This window comes from Schistocerca gregaria, chromosome 1, assembly GCF_023897955.1.
Source record: "Schistocerca gregaria isolate iqSchGreg1 chromosome 1, iqSchGreg1.2, whole genome shotgun sequence".
Taxonomy (NCBI): Eukaryota; Metazoa; Arthropoda; class Insecta; order Orthoptera; family Acrididae; genus Schistocerca; species Schistocerca gregaria.
This window is the reverse complement of record NC_064920.1, coordinates 910,714,682-910,740,878: the sequence shown is the minus strand read 5'-3', so window position 1 is coordinate 910,740,878 and position 26,197 is coordinate 910,714,682. Positions and strand designations below refer to the sequence as shown.

Below are 26,197 nucleotides of genomic sequence, written 5' to 3'. Positions count from 1 at the left end.
GAGCAGTTGCTCGGCCACAATTGACCAGACGGTTTCCATTGGTGAGAGACCTGGCGAATGTGCTGGCCAGGGCAGCAGTCGAGCACTTTCTGTATCCAGAAAGGCCCGTACAAGACCTTCAACATGCGGTCGTACATTATCCTGCTGAAATGTAGGGTTTCGCAGGGATCAAATCAAGGGTAGAGCTACGGGTCGTAACACATCTGAAATGTAACGTGCACTGTTCAAAGTGCTGTCAATTCGAACAAGAGTTTACCGAGACGTGTAACCAATGGCACCCCATACCATCACGCCGGGTGATACAAAAGTACGGCGATGACGAATACACGCTTCAAATGTGTGTTCATCCCGATCTCGCCAAACACGGATGCGACCATCATGATGTTGTAAACAGACCCTGGATTCATCTGAAAAAATGACGTTTTACCATTCGTGCACCCAGGTTCATCGTTGCATACAACATCGCAAGCGCTCCTGTATGTGAGGTAGCCTCAAGGGTAACCGTATACATGGTCTCCGAGCTGATTGTCCATGCTGCTGCTAACGTCGTCGAACTGTACGTGCAGATGGTTGTTGTCTTTCTGACTCAGGGATCGAGACGTTGGTGCACGATCCGTTACAGCCTTGCGGATAAGATGCCTGTCATCTCGACTGCTAGTGATACGAGGCCGTTGGGATCCAGCACGGCGTTCCGTATTACCCTCCTGAACCCACTGATTCCATATTCTGCTAATAGCCATTGGATCTCGATCACCTCGAGCAGCAATGTCGCGATACGATAAACCGCAATCGCGATAGGCTACAATCCGACCTTCATCAAAGTCTGAAACGTGATGGTACGCATTTCTCCTCCTTACACGAGGCTTCACAACAATGTTTCACCAGGCAACGCCGGTCAACTGCTGTTTGTGTATGGGAAATCGGTTGGAAACTTTCCTCACGTCAGCACGTTGGTAGGTGTCGCCCCAGGCGCCAACCTTGAGTGAATCCTCTGAAAAACTAATCATCTTCTTCCTGACGGTTAAATTTCGCGTCCATAGCACGTCATCTTCGTGGTGTCTCAATTTTAATTACCAGTAGTGTAAATAAATCGTACTATTATCCCCATGGTGTGCGTCAGGGAAGCAATGGAAACTTCAAGCTAGACAGCAAAACGAGCATTTAAAACCTACTATTTCTTAATGAGGATATTAACAAATATGACGATTTTGTAATGGCCCAAACATCAAACAGAACTAGAATTTTAAACTGTGTTGCAAGCTAAAACTGTGTACCAGGCTACGAGTCGAACACAGGACTTAGGCATTTAGTGGCGAACTGCTGTACCGGCTGAGCTACCCAAGTACGCGCACTCCGTTGCAGAGGGAAAAATTCATTCAGCAAACAGAATTATCATCCTTGTTTTTTATTAATTAATTTTTTTGCACATGGTCTCTTCTTTTTCCTGCAACTGTAAATTCTAACAACCCCGATCCAATGTCAACAGCTCATTTTCGAACATATCTTGGCCTCAAAAATATTGTTACTCAGACTTCCTCCAAAAAAGTTCGTCACCTCTCAACGCCAGTAAATTTTGTGTTCAACACCAGTAGATTTTCTATTGTTTTAAGACGAGCAAATTTTCTACAGTTGTTGTTGTTGTGGGCTTCAGCTTGAAGATTGGTTTGACGCAGTGTATAGATACATAAGGATAAGTCCCAACATTCTAAGACAAAAGTTAAAAACCAATGATAATAAACATTAGCGCGACCGCTTTAAGCGTCGGGAAAGTTGTATTTTGCTACGCCGGAAAGCCAATGACAAATGGTGGAAATTTCATTCAAGTTTTTTTGTCAGTTATTTAATAGACTCTGTCTTTATTTCTCGTAGAGAGAAGACCTGTTCTTGTGAGAAGTGTGTAGTAGACTTTTTACTATCTGAATAATAATTTTTAATGAAATGTGAAATGTGAGGGTTCTTATTCGTGCAAAACCACGAAAGTTTTCATTTTCTTTCGCGCATTATGCTAACGTCATGTCACTGTAGATGCCTGCATCTGAAGAGGAAGTCCGATAAAATGCATCATTGTATTCACGGTCAAAACTGAGAATTACTTATAGCGGAAGAAGAAAAATGTATATAACTAATTTTCGGAAATCTCAGCGGCGTATAGAACACAAAAATTGACATAAGTTCACTCTACTACTGACTTACAATTTAAAAGAGTTGTAAATTAAGGCCGAAAGATAATCCATTCGATTCAATTCATTCACTTCAAAATTTGTAACAATCAAATTTGGTACGATTGTAATTAATTTGTATTATTTTTTATGTATATATTTGCACACCAGCTCGCCTCTATAGCCTGTTCTGTGCGAGCCGTTTTACCTCCACATATCTGCAGCAACGTACATCCACTCCAACTTGCTTACTGTAGTCGCGTCGTGGTCTCCCTGCACAGCTCGTACTTCCCACACTTTCCTCCACGACGAAACTGATGATTCCTTGATATGTCCTGTCAACCGATCCATTCTTTTAGTAGAGTTCCACCATAACTTTTTTTCTTGCATGTTCCATGTTGTATCTCTTTATTAGTTATCTTACCTATCCAATTCAGAATTGTTCTGTAAAACCACATTTCGAAAGTCCTGTTTTCTTCTTGCTTGTACTGCTTGTACATGGGTACACTCCAGACAAATACTTTCAAAACACACTTCGCATCACTTAAATTTTATAATATATATTAAAAGTTCCCCATTTTCAGAAATATGTTTCTCGTTAGTGTCCATCTATATTCCATATCCTCTCTATTTCAAAAATCGTCATTTATTTTGCTGCACAAATACAAAAATTGCCTGTACTTCTTTTAGTGTACTATTTCCTTATCTAAATCCTTCAGCAGCGTCTTATTTGATTTCACTACACTCTACTATCATTCCTTTACTTATGTTGTCGTTCACTTTATGATCTCTTATTCAAGTCACTATACATTGCGTTCAACTGAAACTCCAACTCTTTTGCCATTTCGGACAGTATTACGGTTTTATCGGAAAATGTATAAGTTTTTACTTCTTCTCCGTGCAATTTCGTTCCCTTTCCGAATTTCTCTTTGGTTTCTTGTACTGTTTTCTCAGTGTACAGATTACATAATGTGGGATATGTCCCACTCTCTTTTCAAATGCTACTCCTGTTCGAGACTTATATCTACATTCTGGTTTCTATACAAGTTGTAGATATGCTCCCATTCCCTAATCAAGTCAGATTTCCAATCCACATCATTAAAAGCTCTCTCTAAATCTAGAAACGTAGTTTTAAGACATATCTGTCACATACTTATCATGTCTTTTTTCTTTTATAAACTGTTCATTGGCTTTCGCCACGAGCTAAATGTTTGCGAGTAGAACTAGCCTCTCAGAAAGAAGTGTACCATTGTGTTCCTTAGGCCTGTATACTTGATAAAACGTAATATTATTCCGCACTCCTGACTCCCTTCCTAATCCAACTAATACTATTTTAAAATCCGACAACACATGACAAACAGCCTAGTTAATGAAAGGGATATAGGAAGTTACTGGCATATACTACTTACACTTTGAGAGAGACAACCGCAGCTCTGATTAAAAGTCTTTAAAGATTGGTTTCGACTATCAATTTCAGTGTGAGCACGACCAGAGCAGAAGTAATTGCAGTCAGAATCACTGGTAGTGAACTCTTTTCAGTAGCCTCTAGACAGATAAATTCATACCCGTCTTAACACGGGAAGGAATAACCATGTCAGGTTTTACTGAAATAACAGTATTTTCGTCTTTCTACTTCGCTCTTTGTTTTGTAGTATATTTGTACGATAGTACTGAGTATTGATGTTCTAAACAGCTTACATTCTTCGTCCATAGAACCAGTACCTGTTCTTGGCAAATTTGTGGTACTAACTTTTGGAAACGTTTCTTATTTTCTTCGCCTTTCAATTTCTATTAGATAATTTTAGACATTCTTTGTACAGTAGTCACTCTTTTAATCTTATAAGTTAGATCGGTTACTAGTAACCCGTGAACATTATCCAGACATTTACTTGGTATTACTCTTGTGAGCCCCACTTTCTCTGCTAAAAACTGGTTGTTAAGACATAGTCGATAACGGTCTTGTGCGACTGCTACGATCGCAGGTTCGAATCCAGCCTCGGGCGTGGATGTGTGTGATGTCCATAGGTTAGTTAGGTTTAAGTTGTTCTAAATTCTAGCGGAATGATTGCGGCGCGGCACGTTACTTTTTACCGCCCTGCCAGTGTCCAGCAATGTTCATTTGTCTAGCTAAAAGCTGTAGTAGAAAATACTAGACCACCACTGTCTATTGCAGGTCGTAACATACATAGAATTGTCCGGTAAACGGGATGTGGCCAGCTACTGAAATAAAAGTTTTAACTGGGCAATGTAAATTTTCAGGTGTATTTTTACGATAAAGATCACAGCTAATACTTCCAAGTCCGTAGTAATTGGCAACACAATGTAAAGTTCCCACGCACACCACAATCACACACGTAGCCAGTTCATGGTATTTACACCCGTTACCAAAGTTAATAAAGTTCACCGGATCGTTTAGTTATGAAAATGCTCGCTCAAATGTTGTGCACTCTGCTCTACACGTAATACCTGTTCCAGTCTTAGATCGCACAACACGCCTCGCGGTTTTAACTAACAGTCAAAAGCAATAATTTTGATATTCCGTCCGAAATTCCACACGACCTTCACTATACCGTTCACTTAAATACACTTTGTACTACTTCGTGAACTCATAATTAACATTTTCCCGTGATTTTACATTACTTTCGTCGGAGCTGCTTTCAATGAGATGTAACTAGTTCGAACCCTCAGCCCCACCTCTCTAGATCACACCAAAGGATTTATTCCCAGCATAGATTGGCGCGAGACTGCATTTTTCTGATTGGCTGATATAACAAACAGCAAATCAGGTTACAGTATTATCCCGCGCTAACCCGCGCTTTACTTCAATGACCAATCATAGTAAAACATTTCTTTCTACGGCAATTGCTAAATAAATAAATTTAGAAGAGTATCAAATATAAAATTAAATCTTCTGAAATTACCGATTAATTTGTGTACTACTCACGATTTACTAGTACCATAAACTGACTGCACATTTAATTGTAGTACATCCCCTGTATAGTTGAACTTCGTGAATAAACGAAACAATTTTCATTTACTTCTGCTCTTCACTCATACAATACTCACACTGTTAATTACTATACATATAAAACAATTATAATTATGCAAATACATTAAATATTAATCAAACGTAACTTTACAACATTGTTTTGACTATGACTGCTAGCACTGTCCGTCAACTGCTGACCTCTGCCGCCTACTAGTACAACTACGTGCTGCTCTGTAACTCAGGTCCATGTCAAATAGTGATATCTGTCGATGACTCATGCGTATAACGATATCGTCCTAACAAGTAACAGGAGCGATGCGCAGGCGCTACGCCTCATGATGACCTCATATGTTAAGTCTCATAGTGCTCAAAGCCATTTGAACCACTTGATAACGGTCTTAGATTTGCCGTTCCAATTAAATCTAGTAATCTTGTGGCTATCTTGTGTTTTGAAGAATATATTCTCTACTAAAAGCCTGTTCCTTGTACACAGATTTTGAATTTATTCACCCAATACATTTCTTTTTCTATATCCGAAAGATCCCATCACTTCCTCGTAGCAATCCCTATCAGTGCTGATATGAGCATTCAAATTTCCAATTGCCAATATATTACTCTGTCTTACTTAGTCTTCCAGTTCTTCAAGGAATTCCACATTTTCATCGTCACTGCACTCTTGCTGAGTGCGTACACTTGGAGTATAATGAAACTGTTCTTTACCATGTCCACATTGGATTTAATTTTCGTTTCACTTATAGAGCTCACATTTGTATCGGGGTCAGTGTTTTTGTGAAACACAAGGCCCACTCCATTCATTGCCCTGTTATTGTGCCCAGGCTAGTATAATTTCTAACCCCCTCTCTTTCCCTGCCATACTTATTCCAGAGATACGAATCTTTCTCCTCTGCATCATGTCTTCAACCTCTTCACACTTTCCTACAAGACTATGGCTTTTAATGTTCTCCCTCTCAACTTGCTTTTATTTTTATGTTGCGTTATAGTTTTTCGCCCTTTATATGTGGTTTTTTCCGCATTCTCTGGATTTTCTTCGGGCTGTAAGCAATTGTCATTCATTCCATGGGTAGTTCTGTCATTAGGTATTTTCAATCCGAGGTCCGTTCTTTCACTGAATGCAGTAACATACTTTTGCATTCTTGCTGGCTGCTGGCTTGCTAAGCGCAGTGGTTCCTCTCTTCACTAGCCCTGAGAAAGGAGTGGCTGTCTTCTCCACCAACTGCGCCATACCAGAGGTACTCTTCTCCACCCAAGTTGCCGTTAAGGACTTCACCACAACCCAGGTAAGGGACTTGGTTGTGGTCCCGCAACAGGTCTTTTATTTTCCAAAACTCTCCAGACAAGTTCGGCGAGCCCCCCCCACGCCCCTCCCCTCCGCCACGATATCAGCCACATGGGACGCGCTCGATAGTACAACAGACAGACTCCGCAACAGAGTAGAAGATATAATATACGAACGCAATATAGCAAAGTAAAACATGGAGATTGAAAAAAGAACCAACGACTGCTGCCGAAATATGAACACAAGGTGATAAAAGTGGAGCAGAAATACTAACAGGAGAAACTCCAACAAGAGTAGTGACAGAATAAAAGGAAAATATTTGGGAAATATTCACCCATACCCTAGAGGAAGACAGCAATAAGAACCAAAAATTGTTATATGGGTTGTTGAAAAATAAAAGATCTCACAGAGAAGATACGTATAAAAGCGATTGATAGGGATATGTTCAGGGACATGGACGGCATCAGGGAAGTGACTAAGAATTATTTTGAAATCTTATGGAATGTGGAAAATGAACAAGAAGGTGACACTGAATTCACTAAAGAAGAGGAAGAACAGCATCCAGTTATTGTGCAGAATCTGAAAATGCCTTGAAACAGATTAAACTTGGGAAGGCAACAGGAGTAGATGATCCGACAGCCGATATGATTAAAGCAACTAGAATACAACGAAGGCAATTATTACATTGAATGCTGGGAATGTTATGGACAGAGAATAAAAGAGCCAGATGACTGAAAAAGGAAATTATAATACCACTGTTTAAGAAAGGTAGTAAAAAGAAGTGCACCAACTACCGAGGAATCACACTGCTATCACATTATGTTAAGATAATGGAAAATGTCGTACAAAAGAGACTTAGAAAAATTCCAGAACATCAGTTTGAGGAAGAACACTATGGGTTCAGAAGTGAAAGGCGAACGACAGATTTCATTTTTCTCTTCCTCAGTTAATAGAGAAGTATTGGAAAAATGGAATGGATCTGATAATAGTGTTCCTAGATTTGGGAAAATCATACGACAGTGTACCAAGGGATAAAATATGGGACTCCTTGAGAAAACATAACGTTTCTCATTCATTAATGAAACAAATTCGGATGCTATATGAAGATTATGAAAGCAGTGTACAAGTAGGACATGGAAGATCAAAACGGTTCAAGACAAAGAGTGACGTTCAGCAAGGCAGTTCACTTTTCCCGTTACTATTCATTACACTTATGGACACAATCATGAAAGAAATCAAGGAAGTCGTAAAGCAATATCTCAAGGCTTTTGATAATGACATCGCCTTTTGGAGAGAGGCGGAAATGGATGTTCAGAGGAGACTGGATTACTGGAATTAAAAAGTTCAAAGAATACAGGTTGACTGTGAGTAAAACCAAGACAGTGGCAATGCAGATGTGTAGGCCACCGAACCTTGTGACACCACAATGAGACTTGCAGATGACTTGACTACAGGGGAAAGAATAAACGCTGCAAGATTGAACTCAACGTCAGTATTTGGAGATGGTGATACCAGGAAAAAGTCCGACTTGGCGGCCTAGAAAGAAATGGACAGACCAGATTAATGAAGATCTCAGGAACAGGGGAGTGACTTAGGATTCAGGGGAGAGACAAAAGCTATACCAGGACAGAAATCATTGGAGACATATCATTCACAAAGTTCGCACCCGGCTCGTTGGAAGGAAATCCTGATGATGATCGTTACGATGATGAACAGTATTTTCGACCAGTGTAATGTTTTCACTTTACCGAATTCTCTCTTCACTCAGGTGGCTCCAAGGGCAGAGTAGTCAACGGAGACACTCACCCAATGTACGCACGACACTCCGCCTTGGGCTCTGGCTTACGAGTTCTTATCAAATTCGCCGTAGGCCCGTCACGGTTTGAGTTCGGCGGAACGCGCTGTGGTGGACAGCCTTCTGATTAACGGTGTAGTTACGCCTCCTCCAGACGCTCTCGCAACAGCCACAAGGAGACAGAAATTGATGAAGGGACACGACCACGCCAGACTTGCTGGCTCCAGCCAAGAGTTTACAGTTTATTGATGGAATATGAAGTTACGCCACCACAAGACTTAGCGACGTCAGTTGTGTTCACGAGAATCGTGATAATTTTCTGGATGATGTTAAGATGTTTTGGAAAACAGTTTGAATACAAGGGGAAGAAGTGAGCACTTACTGATGTCTTACCGGCTACCGCAGAGACAAGAGCTCTCATTGGCTATTAAAATGTGGACTAGACCTTTCTGAGACTCATAAGATGAGAGGCGGGAAGTCGACTGTTAAACTTTCTCTCCGAAGCGCGTTTTGTTGATGCAGGTTTTTGGCGGAATTATTTTTCGTTAAGACACTTGGGTTAGGGAAAGACAAAGTACAGAGAACTTTCTTTTCCAAAGATCTGTAAAGAGAGCACCCTGTTTTGGAGATTCATGGAGGACGGAAGGCATTCTTGATGAGAGATCGATAGAGAGCAGTTGGCGTTCGTTCGAGATCCGAGACTGCTGCATAACGTAAGTGTTCTGCCGAGGTCTTCGCATTTAACTGAGATTAGAGTTAGAAATGTTTTACAGCTATGTTCATTGTTTCTAATTTTATAATTTCGATTCTTTCACGATCCGGGATTCATCGATTATTACATGTAAACTCGAGTTACTACTACTTGCTCGTAACTTGCCAGTCTATATATTAATTCCGGTCCCTGTCTAATGTCTCCTTAATCCCACGGGTACAGCAGTTATTTCTATCTCATCATTTAAACTCATCTCAGACGAGATCTCTGGAACTAAATATCTTTTATATGTGTGTTTCCCAGAAATTCGAGAACCCACAATTCATGTAATAATTGTAACTGAGATAATTTAATACTGCATGTGTTTTCTGTTATTCCGAATGAAGATGTTCGTCGTTTTCAGTTTTTCCCGTGTGTGTAAAGCCTTTATGAAATAATGTGCAGTAATCGAATTGTTCTTGATATCATTTCGATAGGTAACACCACGTCACCTGAATATACACTGAATAGCCAAAGAAACTGGTACACATGCCTTATGTCTTGCAGGGCCCCGCGAGCACGCAGAAGTGCCGCAACACGACGTGCCATGAACTCGACTAATGTATGAAGTAGTGCTGAAGTGAACTGACATCATGAATCCTACAGGACTGTCTATAAATCCACAAGAGTACGAGGGGGTGGAGATCTCTACTGAACAGCACGTTGCAAAGCGTCCCAGATATTCTCAACAATGTTCATGTCTGAGGGAAGGGGGGGGGGGGGGTCTGGTGAACAGCATAAGTGTTTAAACTCAGCAGAGTGTTACTGGAGCCACACCGTAGCAGTTCTGGACGTATGGGGTGTCGCATTGTCCTGATAGAGTTACCCAAGTTCGTCAGAGTGCACAATGGGCATGAATGGACGCAGGTGATCAGACAGGATGCTTACGTATGTGTCACCTGTCACAGTCGTATCTAGACGTATAAGGATTCCCATATCACTCAAACTGCACTCGTCCCACACCATTGTTGAGCCTCCATCAGTTTGAGCAGTCCCCTGCTGACATGCATGGTCCATGGCTTCATATGGTTGTCTCCATGCCGGTACACGTCCATCCCCTGAATACAATTTGAAGCGAGACTCGTCTAACCAGGGAACATGTTTCCAATCATCTAAAGTCCAGTGTCGGTGTTGACGGGCTCAGGTGAGGCGTAAAGCTTTGTGTTGTGCCGTCATCAAGGGTACACTAGCGGACCTCCGCCTCCGAAAGCCCATATTCATTATGTTTCGTTGAATGGTTCGCAGGCTGACACTTGTTGATGGCCCAGCACTGAAATCAGCAGCAATGTTCGGAATGGTTGCAATTCTGTCACGTTGAACGATTCTCTTCAGTAGTCGTTGGTCCCGTTATTGCAGGATCTTTTTCCGGCCGCAGCGCTGTCACGGATTTGATGTTTTAGCGGACTCCTGATACGAGTACTCACGGTACACTCGTGAAACGGTCGTACGGGAAAATCCCCACTTCATCGCTACCTCGGAGATGTAGTGTCCCATCGCTCGTGCTCTGACTATAACACCACGTTCAGATTCAGTTAAATCTTGATCATCTGCCATCGTAGCAGCAGTAACCGATCTAACGACTGCGACAGACACTTATTGGCTTGCCTGTTTACATATCTCTGTATTTGAATACACATGCCCATACAAGTTTCTTTGGCACTTCAGTGTATATTGACTAAGGCCACCACCTTTACTTACACATGGGAGACTGTTTCTTATGACAATTCCACTGAGTAAATCTTCATTTAAATCACAGTTAACCTCTGATCATCCTGCAGGCTAGAGTACATATTCACTAATTTTTTTTAATACTCACTCATACTCGCGCACCTGGCGACCCTTGTGTTGAATTGTTAGTACAATCAAGCAATATCTTATGCAGACCCCCCATAATACATGCCTTTTCATTTAGCAGGCAGTACCAGAATATTTATTCAGCTAGTAATACTGGGTGTTCAGAAAGTAACTATGCAGTGTCATGTCGTGGTGTGCTAAGTAATGACTGATATGATTGTTAATTATTAATACATTTTCCATTATTGAACAAACCTGCACCATATTTGACTAGGTATTTTTACTTGTTCGCTGGTCCAGTTTGATTGAAGACCAACGTCATCCAAGTCAGACAACTAGACAGAGTGTGTTCCGGAATGGAGACATGTTCACCTCTGCAGTAGGTGCTGCATTTGCAACCAAGTTCCCAAGAGTGAAGATGCCTAACCACAATGCTGTACGGAGTCTCATCACCAAGTTTCGAAAGACTGGAAGCGTTCATAATGCTCCAAAATAATGCAGGCCATTCACATCAGAAGGGAAGGCGGGGGAGGTGCAAGACATGATGCTGCCAAGTCCAAAGAAATGGGTTAGACTTCTAGCTCAGCAGGCCCACCTATCCATGGGTTCCGCTTATAAGATTCTCCAGTGGTCACTGTCCATGTATCCATACAAAATGTCGGTAGTGCATGAACTAAGGCACACCAATAACCCGGCGCGTGTGAACTTTTGCAACTGGTTTCTGTTCTTCCTGTGGGACAATAATGAGGGGATTCTTGATACAACATTTTTCACCTCACCGATTACCTCTCCGGTTACGTGAATAGCCAGAATAATAGTGTGAGGACTACAGAGAATCTGCATGAATTTAAAGAGACACCACTGCATAATCAAACAGTTAGTATCTGGTGCGCCGTGACTCGTAAATGCATCATTGGGCCGATCTTCTTTCACGACGCCATAAAAGCACGGTACTGTGCCTGCATTCTGGGACCATTCCTGGGTGAACTGAATGAGAACGAGGTTGAGAACGCCTGGTTCCAACAGGATGGAGCGACTGCTCATATCTTCCACAAGGCTATGAACTTTATAAAGGACATTTTCGGTGACCGCATCATCTCTCGAAGACTCTGGCCTCCGCGTTCACCTGACTTGGCTCCACCAGATTACTTTCTATGGAGGGTAAGGACTATGAAGGCAACCGCAGACCATACAAGACTTCCAAGCTGCACTGACCCGTCACATTCGGAACATCACTCCCGATGTTCTGCACAGCTTCTTCAAGAACATGCAGAAACGTGTGCAACTGTGTCTTCAAGTTCAAGGGGATCCTTTTCAGCATCTCTTATAACTTCTATGACTTTAATATGGCAAGTTATGAACTGCATAGTTACTTACTAAACGTCCCTATGATCTTTGATTTAGTTCACCCTGCCAGGATATTTATTCGGTCAGCAATAGATATATTTCAGTTTGTCTACCTTCAGTCCATTTTCTAAGATAAATCGTAGGGCCTGTATTTGCTTGCGTATCCCTACACCTGCCTGGCTACACAAACTGACCTACTGTGACGTCAGAGCCTATCAGTATTTTCATTTAAAAAATCAGTTCCTTAATACTCACACCGGACAGCACCTGCCTTATTTGTAACTATAATTATTACAGTATTTTTTAATTCTATGGGCATTTAATCTGTCAAACACATCTTAAATACCAGATGGAATAATATGTTCATGATTGGTTTTTCCAAGAATTTCAATAATTTAGTTTAATTGAAAAAAACCTACATTTTATGCATGCAAGTCTAAATTAGCTTCTTCCGATCTTCTGCATTCATACTTTGTCTAGTGTTTCGTTCTGAGGTGGGAACGTGGATCAGCTGATATTTACAGAGAATTTCCGCAATGAGCACCCTGTTTTCTTTTTCGGGAAAAGTCTATTGAAATAAGCTGATTTGAGTTCAATGTCAAACGTTTCGTGCAGTTCAATAAATCTTTCACCTGTGGTATCACAAACACTGCCGAGGTGGGGTGCCTTTCGTGCCTCAACGATACAGACAGCTGTACCACAGGTTCAACCACAAAGAAAGAGTATCTGTGTAGAGGTCAGACAAATCCGTGGTTCCTGAAGAGAGGCACCAGCGTTCTCAGTAGTTGCAGGGGAAACAGTCTGGATGATTGACTGATCTGGCCTTGTAGCATTAGCCAGCATGGCCTTGCTGTGCTGGTGCTGAAAGTGGCTGAAATCAAAGTGAGACAACACCAGTGATTTTCTTCCTGAGGGCATGCAGCTCTGCTGTACAAGTTAATGATAATGTTATCTACTTGGGTAAAATATTCCGGAGGTAAAATAGTCCCGCGTTCGGATTTCCACTTCTCCGGGCGTACTTATGAGGGTTCGTCATGAGGAAAAACAAATCGGGCATTCGACGAGTCGGATCGTGGAATGTTAGATCCGTTGGCCGGGCAGATATGTTACAGGATTTAAAAAGGGAAATGGGTAGGATGAAGTGCGATATAACAGTTAATAATAAATCACAGCAGAAAGAAGAACACGACTTTAAGTCACGTCAGCATAGCGTTATCAACACAAAATGAAATAGGGATAAAGCAGGAGTAGGACTAATAATGAAAAGAACATAGGAATGCGGGTAAGCTACTGTGAACAGCTCAGTGAACCATTACCATAGCCAAGATAGATGCGAAGCCAAAATTCACTACAATAATACAAGTTTATGTGTCTACTAACTACGCACACTATACAGAGATTGAAATAATATGTAATGAGATAAAGGAAATTATTCAGAGTGTTAAAGGAGGCCGTCGTCTTTATTGAGGCTGTTGTCACAGTTTCTTATCTCAGTCGCTTCATTTACGACGCTACCCCAGAAACCATTAGTCTGTTTAATTATAGAGGTCTTGTCGAAGGCAATTCGTGTCCGTATTGCAGAACAGGCTCTGCTATTGTTGACCTCTCAGGATACCGTAGTCGAAGACACCTCTTGTGTTCTACATAGCACTGTTCCATGATGCAATCTATACGACATAAAACTGTCCACAGTCAAATGGTGTTTTGCATACTCCTACATTGCCTTTCGCAGGCCTCATGAGTTGCCTGATTTTTACTGAAGGCCTCAAGAACGAACCTATTTTATGTCTCTTTGGAAACCGGATAGTCTTTGCTGTTACTGAGCCACAGGCAGGTAAGAACGCAAGCTGCTTCTTGTTCTTCTCAGGGGCTCTCTGCTAACAATCTTCGAGGAGATGACTTGCAAAATGTGTATGTTGCTGTAGCCGTTTGCATTACATGCTTTTCGTAAGTGGCTCATTTCCTTCGGAAAGTTTTCAGTGTCTGAAATGGCTTCCGCTCGATGCACCAAGGTCCTCGGAGCAGAACGCTTTAGCGATGTGTGGTGGTAGCTGGTAGCGTGCAGATGCCGTTTCGTGGGAATGGGTTTCCGGTGAACACTCTGGCTGAGTCACCCGACTGCTTTCGACTAACTAGGACGTCAAGTAACGGTAAGACAGCATTCTTCTCTACCTCCATCGTAAGCTTAATATCACTGTGGTCCAATAATTCTCCAAACTTCTCACGTCCATGAGGCTACACGACGAATGTGTCATCGACGAAACGATAAAAACAATTACACCTAATTTGTAGTATGAAGTTGATGGTTATTTACATAACACAGAGTAGGGAAGGTAAAAGTTTACACTATTTAATAATAACCAGATGTCATTCTACAGCAAACTGCCATAGTTTAATCAATCTCACTATAAAATCCTATGTCCAGAATCCTCGATCGATAATTGTAGTCTGTTTCCATTTTCTTGAGTTCAACATTCATTTGATGTGGAAAGGAGGTGACTCAGCCATTTCAGACAGACCAAGGGAACAACTCGAAGTATTCATTAGAATGATGGAAGTGCCGTCAACGTCTTGATGCCAGTCGAAAGTAAGTGCGTGTGCGTGCGCGCGCTTGTGTGTGTGTGTGTGTGTGTGTGTGTGTGTGTGTGTGTGTGTGTGTGTGTGTGTGTGTATGTGTGTGCTGTGTTGTGCTATGCTTTGCAGTGAACTGTAATGTGTGCTTTTGTAGTGTGGGTAGTTACCAGTGATGCTGAAAACATGTTTGAAAATGTGTGTGAAAAACTCTGTTCACAACATTTCAATATTAAGAACAGAACATATTAACTTAGAAATGAGATAATATTACCAGGAGGGGAGTTCAGTAAGCAAGGCAACACATTTTTTTTTTTTTAAAGCAGGTTAGTTTTGTGAGGGAGGACATCAAACAGAACAGCCCCTTCAGAGCGGCAGAAGACCGTCGCCATGGCTTTACCGGTTGAGGGTGCGGCTTTGAACTTCTTTTCGGAGGAGAGGTGGTATGATGCCACTCCATGGACTGTTGTTTTGTTTCCCGTTCGAAATGATGAAACCGTGTTTCATCGCTTGTGACGATTTTCGACAAAGTAATTGTCACGATCAGCCTTGTAACGCACAAGTAGCTGGTCTTTATGGTCTCCTGTTAGGCGGCAAGAAACCAACTGGCACTTGCTGGTGGACGAGTGTATCAGCTCTAACAACACAGATGTCCCGTTGTTCAGCTAGAGTGAGAGTGTCCCCACGTTCCAACACTGCAGGTCTCACAGCTGTGTGCGGCCGGTCGGCACGTGGCAGATCGGAGAGGTTTGTGCGACCTTGTTGCGCTGATGGCAGACGTCTCGCCCACGATTCACTTTGCTTTGTTCACTGCCAGGTCTCCGTAGACATTCTGAAAGAGACTCCGAATATCTGCATTGCTATGATTTTCTCCCAAACGAAACTCAATGACAGCTTTGTAGCTGGCTTACACCTCCTCTAGAGACACAGCTTTGAAGGCTGCGCCGCCTCCTATAAGTTCTTCATGAAGCTATACGTGCTGAAGCGAGAATATTCCACGGCGTCTCGCAACAAATCCCACCATTTTTTTCAACCGAGATTAGCCGAAAAAAGAATGTGTTACATTACTTACTGAACGCCCCTCGTATGTGCATGTATTAGTTAATTTTTTAAAGAATTGTTTCCTTTTTCAATTGTAACGAAGTGGTGTATGTTAGCACAGATATCGCACGTGGCAGCGCCACAGACACTATCCAGACCAGTCCCTACCACAATGGAGGAGATAGGAATAAATTTTATTCTTAACTTATTTCAATCACAGATTCATCATAAAATTCAGAGCAATTTGATACTAAACTCAGACCAGTTAGTGGATTAATTGACAAGTCACCAAATTTATTTACCCTTCTTATACTATTAAATTAATTTTCCCTGGTCAGCAGACACAATAGAGGTCCATCGGTTGCAGGGGGCGGGGTAATGTTTTGACATCCCCAGTTTAATTAATACACAAAACGCCCAAGATCGCGAAGTTTATCACAGTTCCCCAGACGTTTTTATGGATTTTTTTTTTTCAAATGTACGTTGAGGCCATGTCGTGACAGCGGTATACCAGTTCTTCCTAAGTTCGAAGAGCTGGTGCCCAAGTATGTGTGCCAACTAAAGGGGCAAAGAGACCGTGCCGCTGTAGGAGGAAGCGAGACTGCTCCAACGGCTCCTTCGCCCCCCCCCCTCCCCGCCTCCCTCCGGCCACATGTCGGCTGCAGGACTCTAGTTGCTAACCGCAGAGGCACACCAAGAGCCACACTCCAGTCCCGTCCAGTTGCAGTTTCTCAGCGAATTCAAGTGGCTCTGAGCACTATGGGACTTAACGTCTGAGGTCATCAGTCCCCTAAAGCCTAGAACTATTTAAACCTAACTAATCTACGGACATCACACACATCCATGCCCGAGGCAGGATTCGAACCTGCGACCGTAGCGGTCGCGCGGTGCCAGACTGAAGCGCCTAGAACCGCTGGGCCACACCGGCCGGCCTTGTCAACGAGTGCTCGACAAGAAAGTCATCGCGCGCGGCAGTTTGTTACGAGTGTTGCTTCTTTGCCCTTGCGGAACAACAATGATTTCAGCCATCTGCGATCCCTTCGTCATGATTTGCGTTGGGAAGCCCGCCGCAACTACGGTGGTTGCGACTGTGCTATAACGACATCTGCACCGTGACGTACCTGCACTGCAAATCCACACGTCAGAGTATGTAATCGCTATCATCTGACCCCTGTCTTCCAGATAATACGTTACTCATGGCTGGCTTCTTTGACTGTCGTGTTTAAGTTTGGTTTACTCTCCGCCCTTTATTCTCATTCTGTAACTATTTATAACTTCTAATTTGTCCCACAGCAAGTCATTCAGTCATCAAGAGGATATTATATGTGAGCGATGGCCAAGGAAGGCTTCACGAGAGGGTTGAGTCGCTTTCTTGTGTTAATTTCTGAACGTACGATTTGATTACCAGAGCTTAGCTTTAAATTTCCTGGTGTCTCTCGTTAGTTTAATCGATTCATTATTAGACAACGAAACACCTGTGGTACAAGAGGAAGTTGACTCCCAAACGATCCAGGGACGGAAGGTCGGCAGCTGAGTGATCTGCCAGGGAATACTGACCCTCAGTACTTCTCCGACGACCATTTATTCCCTCTTTCCGTTGTCTGCACCAAGGAGGACCACACTACATAATGATTATGAAATGTCTGCCTTCAGTCTGTAAATAATCTGTGCTTGAATAAACAACTAACTAACTTAATGGAAAACATCTAAACTTCCTTTGTTTTGAAGTCGATATTGTGCTAGTTACTTACAGTTCAAAAATACTTCAACAGTGAGTGGAAGCATTCAATTGAGCAAATTTGAAACCTGACCTGAATCTTAACTACTGTGAGACTAATAGTATGTTCAATGAATACATGAAAAAGAAATTAAAACAAATTAACAATGAAATCATAGACTCAATTTATGATTTTTTTAAATTTAGGGTATGTACGGCAAAGACTGTATGGACAACAAACGGAATACAGCGAAGGGAAATAATTTCAAGTAGCACTTTTGATAAACCAAACAGAGGTTTCAAAACTAAGATTCCCATGTCTGATTCGGAAAATTTACAATCTTTGTCAGTTACCAATCTTGTACTACGAATGTCGCACAAAGACTTTAAATATGAAAGTATTCGACAGCTTAAAAGAGTTGCTCAGTATGCAATGGAGAGTGTTTGTTGGGAATTAGCAGAAGAAACAAGAAACCAAACAAACGATTCGGGAAAAATACTGGAGCATAACGAAAATGAAATGGCGGTGGGTGGGACATGCTACCACGCTAATGGATGGTAGGTAAGCAAAGAAATTTTCTGTTTGATTTCAAGAGAGAAGAAAAGACCGATACGATAGCCAGATGGAAGATGCATCGATCATAGCACAAGACACGCAGGACAAGTGTATATCAGTGGATGTCAAATGACTGATGATAAAGGATTATTTAGATAACACAGTGAAGAGGATGGCACAAAACAGTGTAAATTGATAACAAAACATCACGATATTTATATAATAAAATTTCCTAGTTAAATTTTATATCTTACTGGAAAATTTTATATCGAAGATCTTTGATTGATAGTGTTAATCACTTACAGATTCTTGAGCTTAACATCTCATTCCTTAAGGAGGGATGCTGATTGTATTTGCAGACGGACAAATGAGAAAGCATGAGGCACATGACAGAAATACAGCAGCAGTCTCATGGTTCTGAAGTCTACAGGTGCATCCCCTTGTGTATGTGCTAATGCGTCACGTGTGCACTGTGGGCCATGTGTGCAGTACAGTGATTAGTGATGAAATACGAATGAAGAGCGCATCATACGTTTTGGAAATATGAACTAACTTGTTTGCAACTGCTTATATACTAGAGAATAATGTAGATAATGTATAAATTATTGTCAAACCGGAATTATACTAGCAACCTGCCCTGGCTTCGTATCGGTAGCACTAAATAGCACTACATATCGACAGGCAAAGACTTGTATGAAGTGGCAGTAATAAATTATATGCACAAGCTATCCTCATGAATCATTATATTTATTACTGAAAATCATATGAACATTTCCACAGTAGTTCTTGACAATAGCCTTCGCATACAAATAGAAAAACGCGGCTTGGAACTTTATATTATCATAATTCAGCAAATTTGCACGAAATAGTTATACGTTATATACATAATCTTTCTTTCTAAATCAGTCTATCTATTGGTGAAAACCATGTCACAATCCCTACAGTAATTCCTGAGATTAGTATTCACATACAGACATAAAAATGAGATGGGTGACTTTAATTTAAAATACATTTAGATATATGACTCAGTTAACTTGTTATTACATTTTTCCTTTGTATCCACTTGTCAAATATATCATTCTATAATTTGCTGTTATTATTACTACACAATGCAATTCACGAGACTACTGAAGTTCGTATAAAGTAGGTTTTTTGTCCTTATAAAAACATACATCAGTCACTTTCATATGCCATACAATAATTCAGTATTTTAAATGCAGAAGATCGTACGGTAAATATGCCAATGTCTTTCCATTACTAGTTTCAAGGCGTTGCGCCAATCTGCTTCTTCTGTTAGTGAAGCAGATTTCTTTAAACTGCATACCTGAAATGTGATAAATCCAAATGCAAGTACAGACGCAAACATTCAGTACACTACTGGAGCACTTGTATGATCAGAAGGATACTTATTTCATATTTCTCTTTTCACCAGTCTCTATGATACACATTCTGCATATTGAGAAGTATGCTACGAAAGTGTCCCCACAAAAAGGGGTCTAACCTCACACACTAAAGGAAAAACTATTCCACAAGGCCACAAACAACGTAAAATTCACTTACTACTCTGTATCAACTGAAAACATGAGACTAGTTTATTGCTTATATTTTTATTCACTAATGACCTATGGCATTAGTTTTGGGAGAATCCAAACTTACAGGGATAAAAAACTTCTGTTTTCAGGTTATGGAGGAACAGTATATTACAGAAATTATACTGTCAGAGACGTTTTCAAGAAACTTTTTATTTGCACAACTACTGTATATACACACCTGTACAGAGTGTTAAAAGTATAGGTACAGATATTGTGACAATTGGTACCTTAATATGTACCCGCTTCAGTGTAGTAGTTGTTCTTGTCTCTGTGTCTAACAGTCTTCCTGCAAACACATCACATAACTTGCTACCAGATGTTTTCTGCACAGTCATAACCGCACCACGAAGAGGATTATGCCTGTCAGCTATTTTGAATCCACGCCCCCACACTCCAAAACCTGACCTATTATCCAGGGGCCGGCCGGGGTGGCCGTAGGGTTCTAGGCGCTACAGTCTGGAACCGCGCGACCGCTACGATCGCAGGTTCGAATCCTGCCTCGGGCATGGATGTGTGTGATGTCCTTGGGATAGTTAGGTTTAAGTAGTTCTACGTTGTAGGGGACTGATGACCTCAGAAGTTAAGTCCCATAGTGCTCAGAGACATTTGAACCACTTTGTATCCGGGGGAAAATAAACGTTAATGCCTTGCTTGTGCAACGTGTACTTGGAAGTACTCACCAACCTAAAAACATATGACTCATGGTGACTATAATTAATAGTCTGTAAATGAAGCAAACAGTGATGTAACGTTGTTCAATAACGTGTTCTCAGTCATCAATTTAGATATCTGCGTCGAGATCCTGTAGGATCACGCAAAACATTCTGCCTAATTTGAGCATTTTTCTGATCTTCCACGATTATCTCATTTTTTTCTCCATGGAGTCTCTTTCTATTTTCAGTCCACTTTGTCCCTGGTTTCTTTGGGACTTCATTCTCTGCCCTCACATTCCACCTGTGTATCTTGTCTCTAGGTACATTAATGTCTTCAATTTCTATTGGATCGATTTTTGCTGCTGACAGTTTGACTTGTGTGATCCATGGTATTGTTGATTTGACCCCTTGTCTGTAACAATTCTCTCGGTGAGTCGTTTCGGTGATAGCCTGATGATGTGCCCATAGAACTTCAACCTTCTTTTTCTGACATTTGCTGCTATGTTTGACATCTTCTCCATAGTTATCCTAGGGTGTGATCTGTATCCCTCTTCCGTCAGCTTTGGGCTGAGAATTTTCTTCATGATTTTCCTTTCTTCCTTCAGTATGCTTTCCATGTCGCTTTTCGTATGTAGTGTTAGCGTCTCACTTGGATACAGTATTTTAGGCTTGATTACTATGTTGTAGTGTCTGAATTTTGTGTAAATGGCCATGCAATTATTTTTATACATGTGTTCTTGCCAAATGCTCTCTTCATTTGTTTGTAGTCGAGTCTTCTGTGCGATATTTTCTCCTTCTGTATGTTCAAGGAATTCACCTAGATACTTGAAGTGTGCAACTCTGTTTATATTGTCGTATTTTGTATCTAATTTTGTTATGTTTAATTTTGAGCAGAAAAATTCAGACCCCTCGAAAGAGATCTGTAGCCCAACTTTTTCCACGCATTCTTTTAGTACCTCTATTTGTTTGGCTGCTGCTGCTTTGTTGTCTGATACTATGGCCAGGTCGTCTGCGAAAGCTAGGTTTTATATTTCTATTTTGTCCCGGCATCTTCCTAGTCGTGTTCGTACCTGCACTTATACCCGTAATATATATATATATATATATATATATATATATATATATATATATATATATATATATATATATATATATAGTGTGTGTGTGTGTGTGTCTTACTGTTATCAATTTTTATCTTTTTTAAAAAAAACTAGTGAGAAGGGACGAAAGTACATTAAGACTAAAAACATCCTCTACAATGGCTTCAAGGGGTCATGATTAGTAATCAGATATGTTGGTACACATGTTTTCAGTAAACTGTCTGATCATATCAAATATCCTGCAGGTAATTTTATGGAAATTAAGAGTGAAGTCGAGATCTCTCTATTGGAAAATTGCTTCTAATCCATTGAGAAGAATCTTCAAAGAAACTCTAAAAATTAATATTTTAGGTTATTTTATAATTAACATTAGCCCTGTTGTACTGTAATATTTCATAACGCTAAGTAATTTCATTGAATTGCACTTAAATAAAAAGTACGTCTTTCTCGTGTTTCTGCAACCCAGCGTACCCTTGATGCAGTATCTAGGGAACGTATTGCACTACTTACGCATAATAGGCAATGTCAAAATGTTACTGTTCAAATACAACAAGAAGGTCGCTATTTTCTAAGCACAATGTAAGACGGGAGACGGGCACAAAGGTTCACAAAATTTTTCTATGGTTTTTCACGAGCATTAGTTCGCAAGAAAGTTTTCTTCAGAGGATACTTACGTAAAATTTTTCTGTTGCATCAGCGTTGTCCATATTGATGCAAAGTAAATATTGATGTCCTCTGTGATACTGGAAAACGAACTGAAATATACCTGTAACACAGAGAACATAACTAAGGAACACAGTTTAAACAAACAATAATTGACAGCCATTGAGTAATAAGCTGCTTATTTCTCAATTTTTAAGAATAGGAGATTCATAACAAAGTGTAAAAGTTGACAAAAATGCAAGTGTAGTTTTTTCATTGCATAGTATTAGAAAAATTTATAAAAATAGGACTCACTACTAGCAGCGATGGCGTAACTAATCCTATATGTTCCACAGCATAAAGCAGATATTAAACATTTAAAGCACTACGAAAAACACTGTCAGATGTCGGAGCTATCAAAGATCGTATTCTGTTGATGTATGACGATTTCCTTAAGCAATAACAAGATAAAGCCTCTAATAAAGTCTTTATATTGGCAGTTAATAAAACGACGAATTGCTTAGCTTCAAACAAAAAACATCGATACTAAGAAGTCACATGTAACTGACATCTCACTGGTTCTTTGCATCCATGAATTAAAGTTATTTTAAAAGTAGATACAAAAATGCATACGACACTAATGTCGGTGAACACAAGGGTCCGCAGTGCTAGGCCTTAAGCTACTCTACAAAGTGGTTAAATATTGCAATAAGACATTGTCATACGCTAAGCAAGATCAAATGAAAACTTTCTTCTCAGATCACTATCAAAGATAAAATCCCTCCATTTTCTGAACAAGAGTATATTAAACAACGCGTAATGCTTAGTCCATAAGAGTGTACAATCCACAGTATGCACTGTATGTGACAATTTTCTTCTAGGTGAGTTAGCCAGAAAACTAATATTTTGTGAAATATTCTGTTGTTATAGTGACAAAATGGATATCAAAAGGGTAACACTGTCATCGGCAAAAGCGGATATCCAAAAATTTAATTGTTTGTTAGTAACTAATTATGCTTTAACAATCTTAAAACATTGCCCTCGAAATTTCCGAGTGATTCAATCCACAGTTCACACTGACCAGTACTAAAATATATACAGTTAAACATTAACCTTACACTACCACAAAGATGCATATTAATTATTTATTTCGTTTTTACATCTAATACAAAACTCTTAATTTACTGATATTTTCCTGTTCCTGTCATAAAATAGAACATAAACGCAAGGGAACCCAAATTTTCAAATTATCGATACAAATTTCAATCACGACGTAATACTGCTCCTCTTAAAGGACTTTAAAAAAACTATTTATTGCTCTAATGTGCGTTGGTGTTTAGGAGGTCCACAAAGTAGGTGATTGCTTTTACTTTTATGCCCGCTATAATCTAATTAAGTCATCAAGTCGCAGAACGGTAATCTTTTTTCCTAAGACACGGATATTCACTGAATTATACAGTTTATCAAAATTTATTCACGTTATGGGATCCCAAAAACAGTAAAATCTCACATTTCGCACGTAATTTAGACGAATACTGATCTGTGAACAAATGTTCAGTTTTCTGTCACATCCCCATTACGCAAAAAATATTCCAAACCCCAACTTCGTCAAATTTTTTCAAAGTCTCAAGCTGCATCTATAAAATCAAAGTCCCCACGACTTCGACTGACTAAGTCCAGCGACTGTCGACAGTATGTCGAAATCCAACGACTGTCGAAGATATTCCAAAATCCAGCACCAATGTGCCACTTTTCTTCTAGGAGTGTTATCCGGAAATTCTCACAACATAGCAAACTAGCAGAATTTCTGTAAGTTTAGCAATGTGGCAGTTTCATCGCTCATCTCCTAGCATTTCTTATCTGCATAAATCGTATCATGACACTCTCTAGCGTGACTGCCCGTGACTTGGATAGTAAAAGCGCGCTTTCGGCCATGTGTATAGTCGCGTTGATCGTTTTTCAGTGTCATCGAAATTTCACTTTGGTTCGCCACGTAAAAATTTTTCGGTTTACATATTTATTATACTTGTCAGATGATGCATCTATCCAGCCTGCATCTCACTAGTGGATATAAAACATCCTTAACTATCATTTCTCCCATTATCATTAAAATATTGAAATCGTCCTTTACAGTATACATGTTCACAGGAAGACAGATTGCTTAAAAATAGTATATGCTCAGGATCACCAAGAGGCATCAAGGGATCACCAATTTAGTATTGGAGGGCAGCTTGGAGGGTAAAAATCGTAGAGGGAGACCAAGAGATGACTACACTAAGCAGATTCAGAAGGATGTAGGTTGCAGTAGGTACTGGGAGAAGAAGAAGCTTGCATAGGATAGAGTAGCATGGAGAGCTGCATCAAACCAGTCTCACGACTGAAGACCACAACAACAAACAACAAGCTCAGGATGTTTCAACGACGGGGAAGTAAATCAGCTGTGCCCTTTCAAAGGAACCATCCTGGCATATGCTTTACGGAAATCACGAAAACTTGTTTCCAGGTGGCTGGATGCGGATTTGAACCCTCTATCTCCCAAATGCGGGTCCACTGCGCCACCTGGCTCAGTTGATTGTCTCGCATCAGATTAAGGAGCACCAAGGCTGTGGCACCTCAGTCGACTCGTCTTTAGATCTACTTTCTCATGGTGCATGAGTTTCTTACTTTTAATTATTTTAATTGGCATTTTCGATAAATTTTACTAAAATTATTTACAAAATATGAAAAAGTCTAATAATACCAAAATAAATTTCCAACTTTTGATGCTAGATCATACTTCTACAATGAATTACGCTTGTTTTGAGTCATCGTTCAGTTCTGCTCAGTTAATACAATTTGAGTTGTTAGCTCGCAATAACTTGTACACCTTTACAGGATGTGGCTGCTACATTAATTATGATATGGGCTTCGCTGTGGGCCCATCTGTTTTGCCTTGCGAAGGTCATTAATTTGAGATGCTTAACACTTATATAGCTACAGTGCATCATGCCCTTTCTGTTGTGACAGTGGTTTTAAATTTTCTATTAGGCTGCCACATGTCGCCAGGCACACAAAGGAGCCGCACTGAGCGGTCTCACTGGAACTCTACTACCTCCTCATCTGTTACTTTAACTGGCAAGTCTGTTAGCAGTCACTTTGGAGAGGCACATGACGATTATGACGTTGGCAGACATGAGCTTCAAAACCTGCGCGTCTCTGGAGGGAAGACTCTGAACTGACGTTAAAATGAAGTCTACGCGTCCAGCAGCACATTTCGCGTGAGTTGAGCTTGATACTGGCACCACCTCCTTCCGTGGACGAGTGGACCTCGGAAATCGCAGAAACAACAGCTAAATATATCACTCGCAGCGGTTTAAGCAGTAGTCTCATGTAACTACACACTCAGATATCGCTACACAAACGTAAATAAACTGCAAAATATTCGTGACAGACAAGGAATACAAATTTCATTGCCGACCATTTCACTCACAGCAGTTTAAGCTGTATTCTTAGACTCCTGTCTCACCACATCCTCGGAAGTTGCGACATATTCCAAAAACACGGCCAAATATTTGTGACAAGCAAGAATACAAAATGTCATTGCTAGTCGCTTCACTCGCAGCAATTTCATTCTTCATTTTCTAATCGGATAGATGTCTCATAATCGAAGACACTTGTAACGTGGACAGTGAATCGACTGCTAAAGATTCCATGTGTGCTGGGAAAACCACAAAACGGTAACAGTGTAAACTCCTTTCTTCTCCGCATTGACTCTGAACTCAAAACAAAATACAGATATAAACTCTCTTAGCAGTCTTACGATTATGGTTACTCGCTGTGATTAACTATTATGTTGTGCGTATAAATAAATTGCGTTTACGCACGACATACCCATTCCTGAGAGAGTACTCTGTTATATGTAAATAGCGTCGAATAGTTGTGTTAAGTTCATAAGGAAGTCCCAGAATGTGTTAAAATGCTGGCACGAAAAAAATTAGTTTATGGCAGGACGTGACTCTGCCCCCTCTTTCGGCTCCCAAGTCCACTACACTCTGGTCAAGGCATGACGTGCGATATTTTAACATGATTCTTCTTCGAATGAGTGCTTTTATCTCCGATGCCACATTAACTGATATTTGATTTTAACAAATTGTACCAGTCTTAAGTAGGCAAATCCCTTGATACGGTATACTGCAAGTTGTACTACAAAGACA

At 40.6% G+C, this 26,197-nt stretch overlaps 1 protein-coding gene across 1 annotated transcript in view; it reads right to left on the bottom strand.

The window, feature by feature from the left end:
* Positions 1–25,740, bottom strand: part of LOC126353427 (glutamate receptor ionotropic, NMDA 3B-like) — a 47,004-nt gene extending 21,264 nt beyond the window's left edge. The window contains exons 1-2 of the mRNA XM_050002763.1: positions 25,474–25,740; positions 22,037–22,128 (exon numbers count right to left, since the gene is read on the bottom strand). Coding sequence (XP_049858720.1) covers positions 22,037–22,056 — 20 coding nt within the window. The 5' untranslated portion in view covers positions 22,057–22,128; positions 25,474–25,740. The remainder of the gene's footprint in view (positions 1–22,036; positions 22,129–25,473) is intronic.
* Between the last annotated feature and the right edge of the window lie 457 nt (positions 25,741–26,197).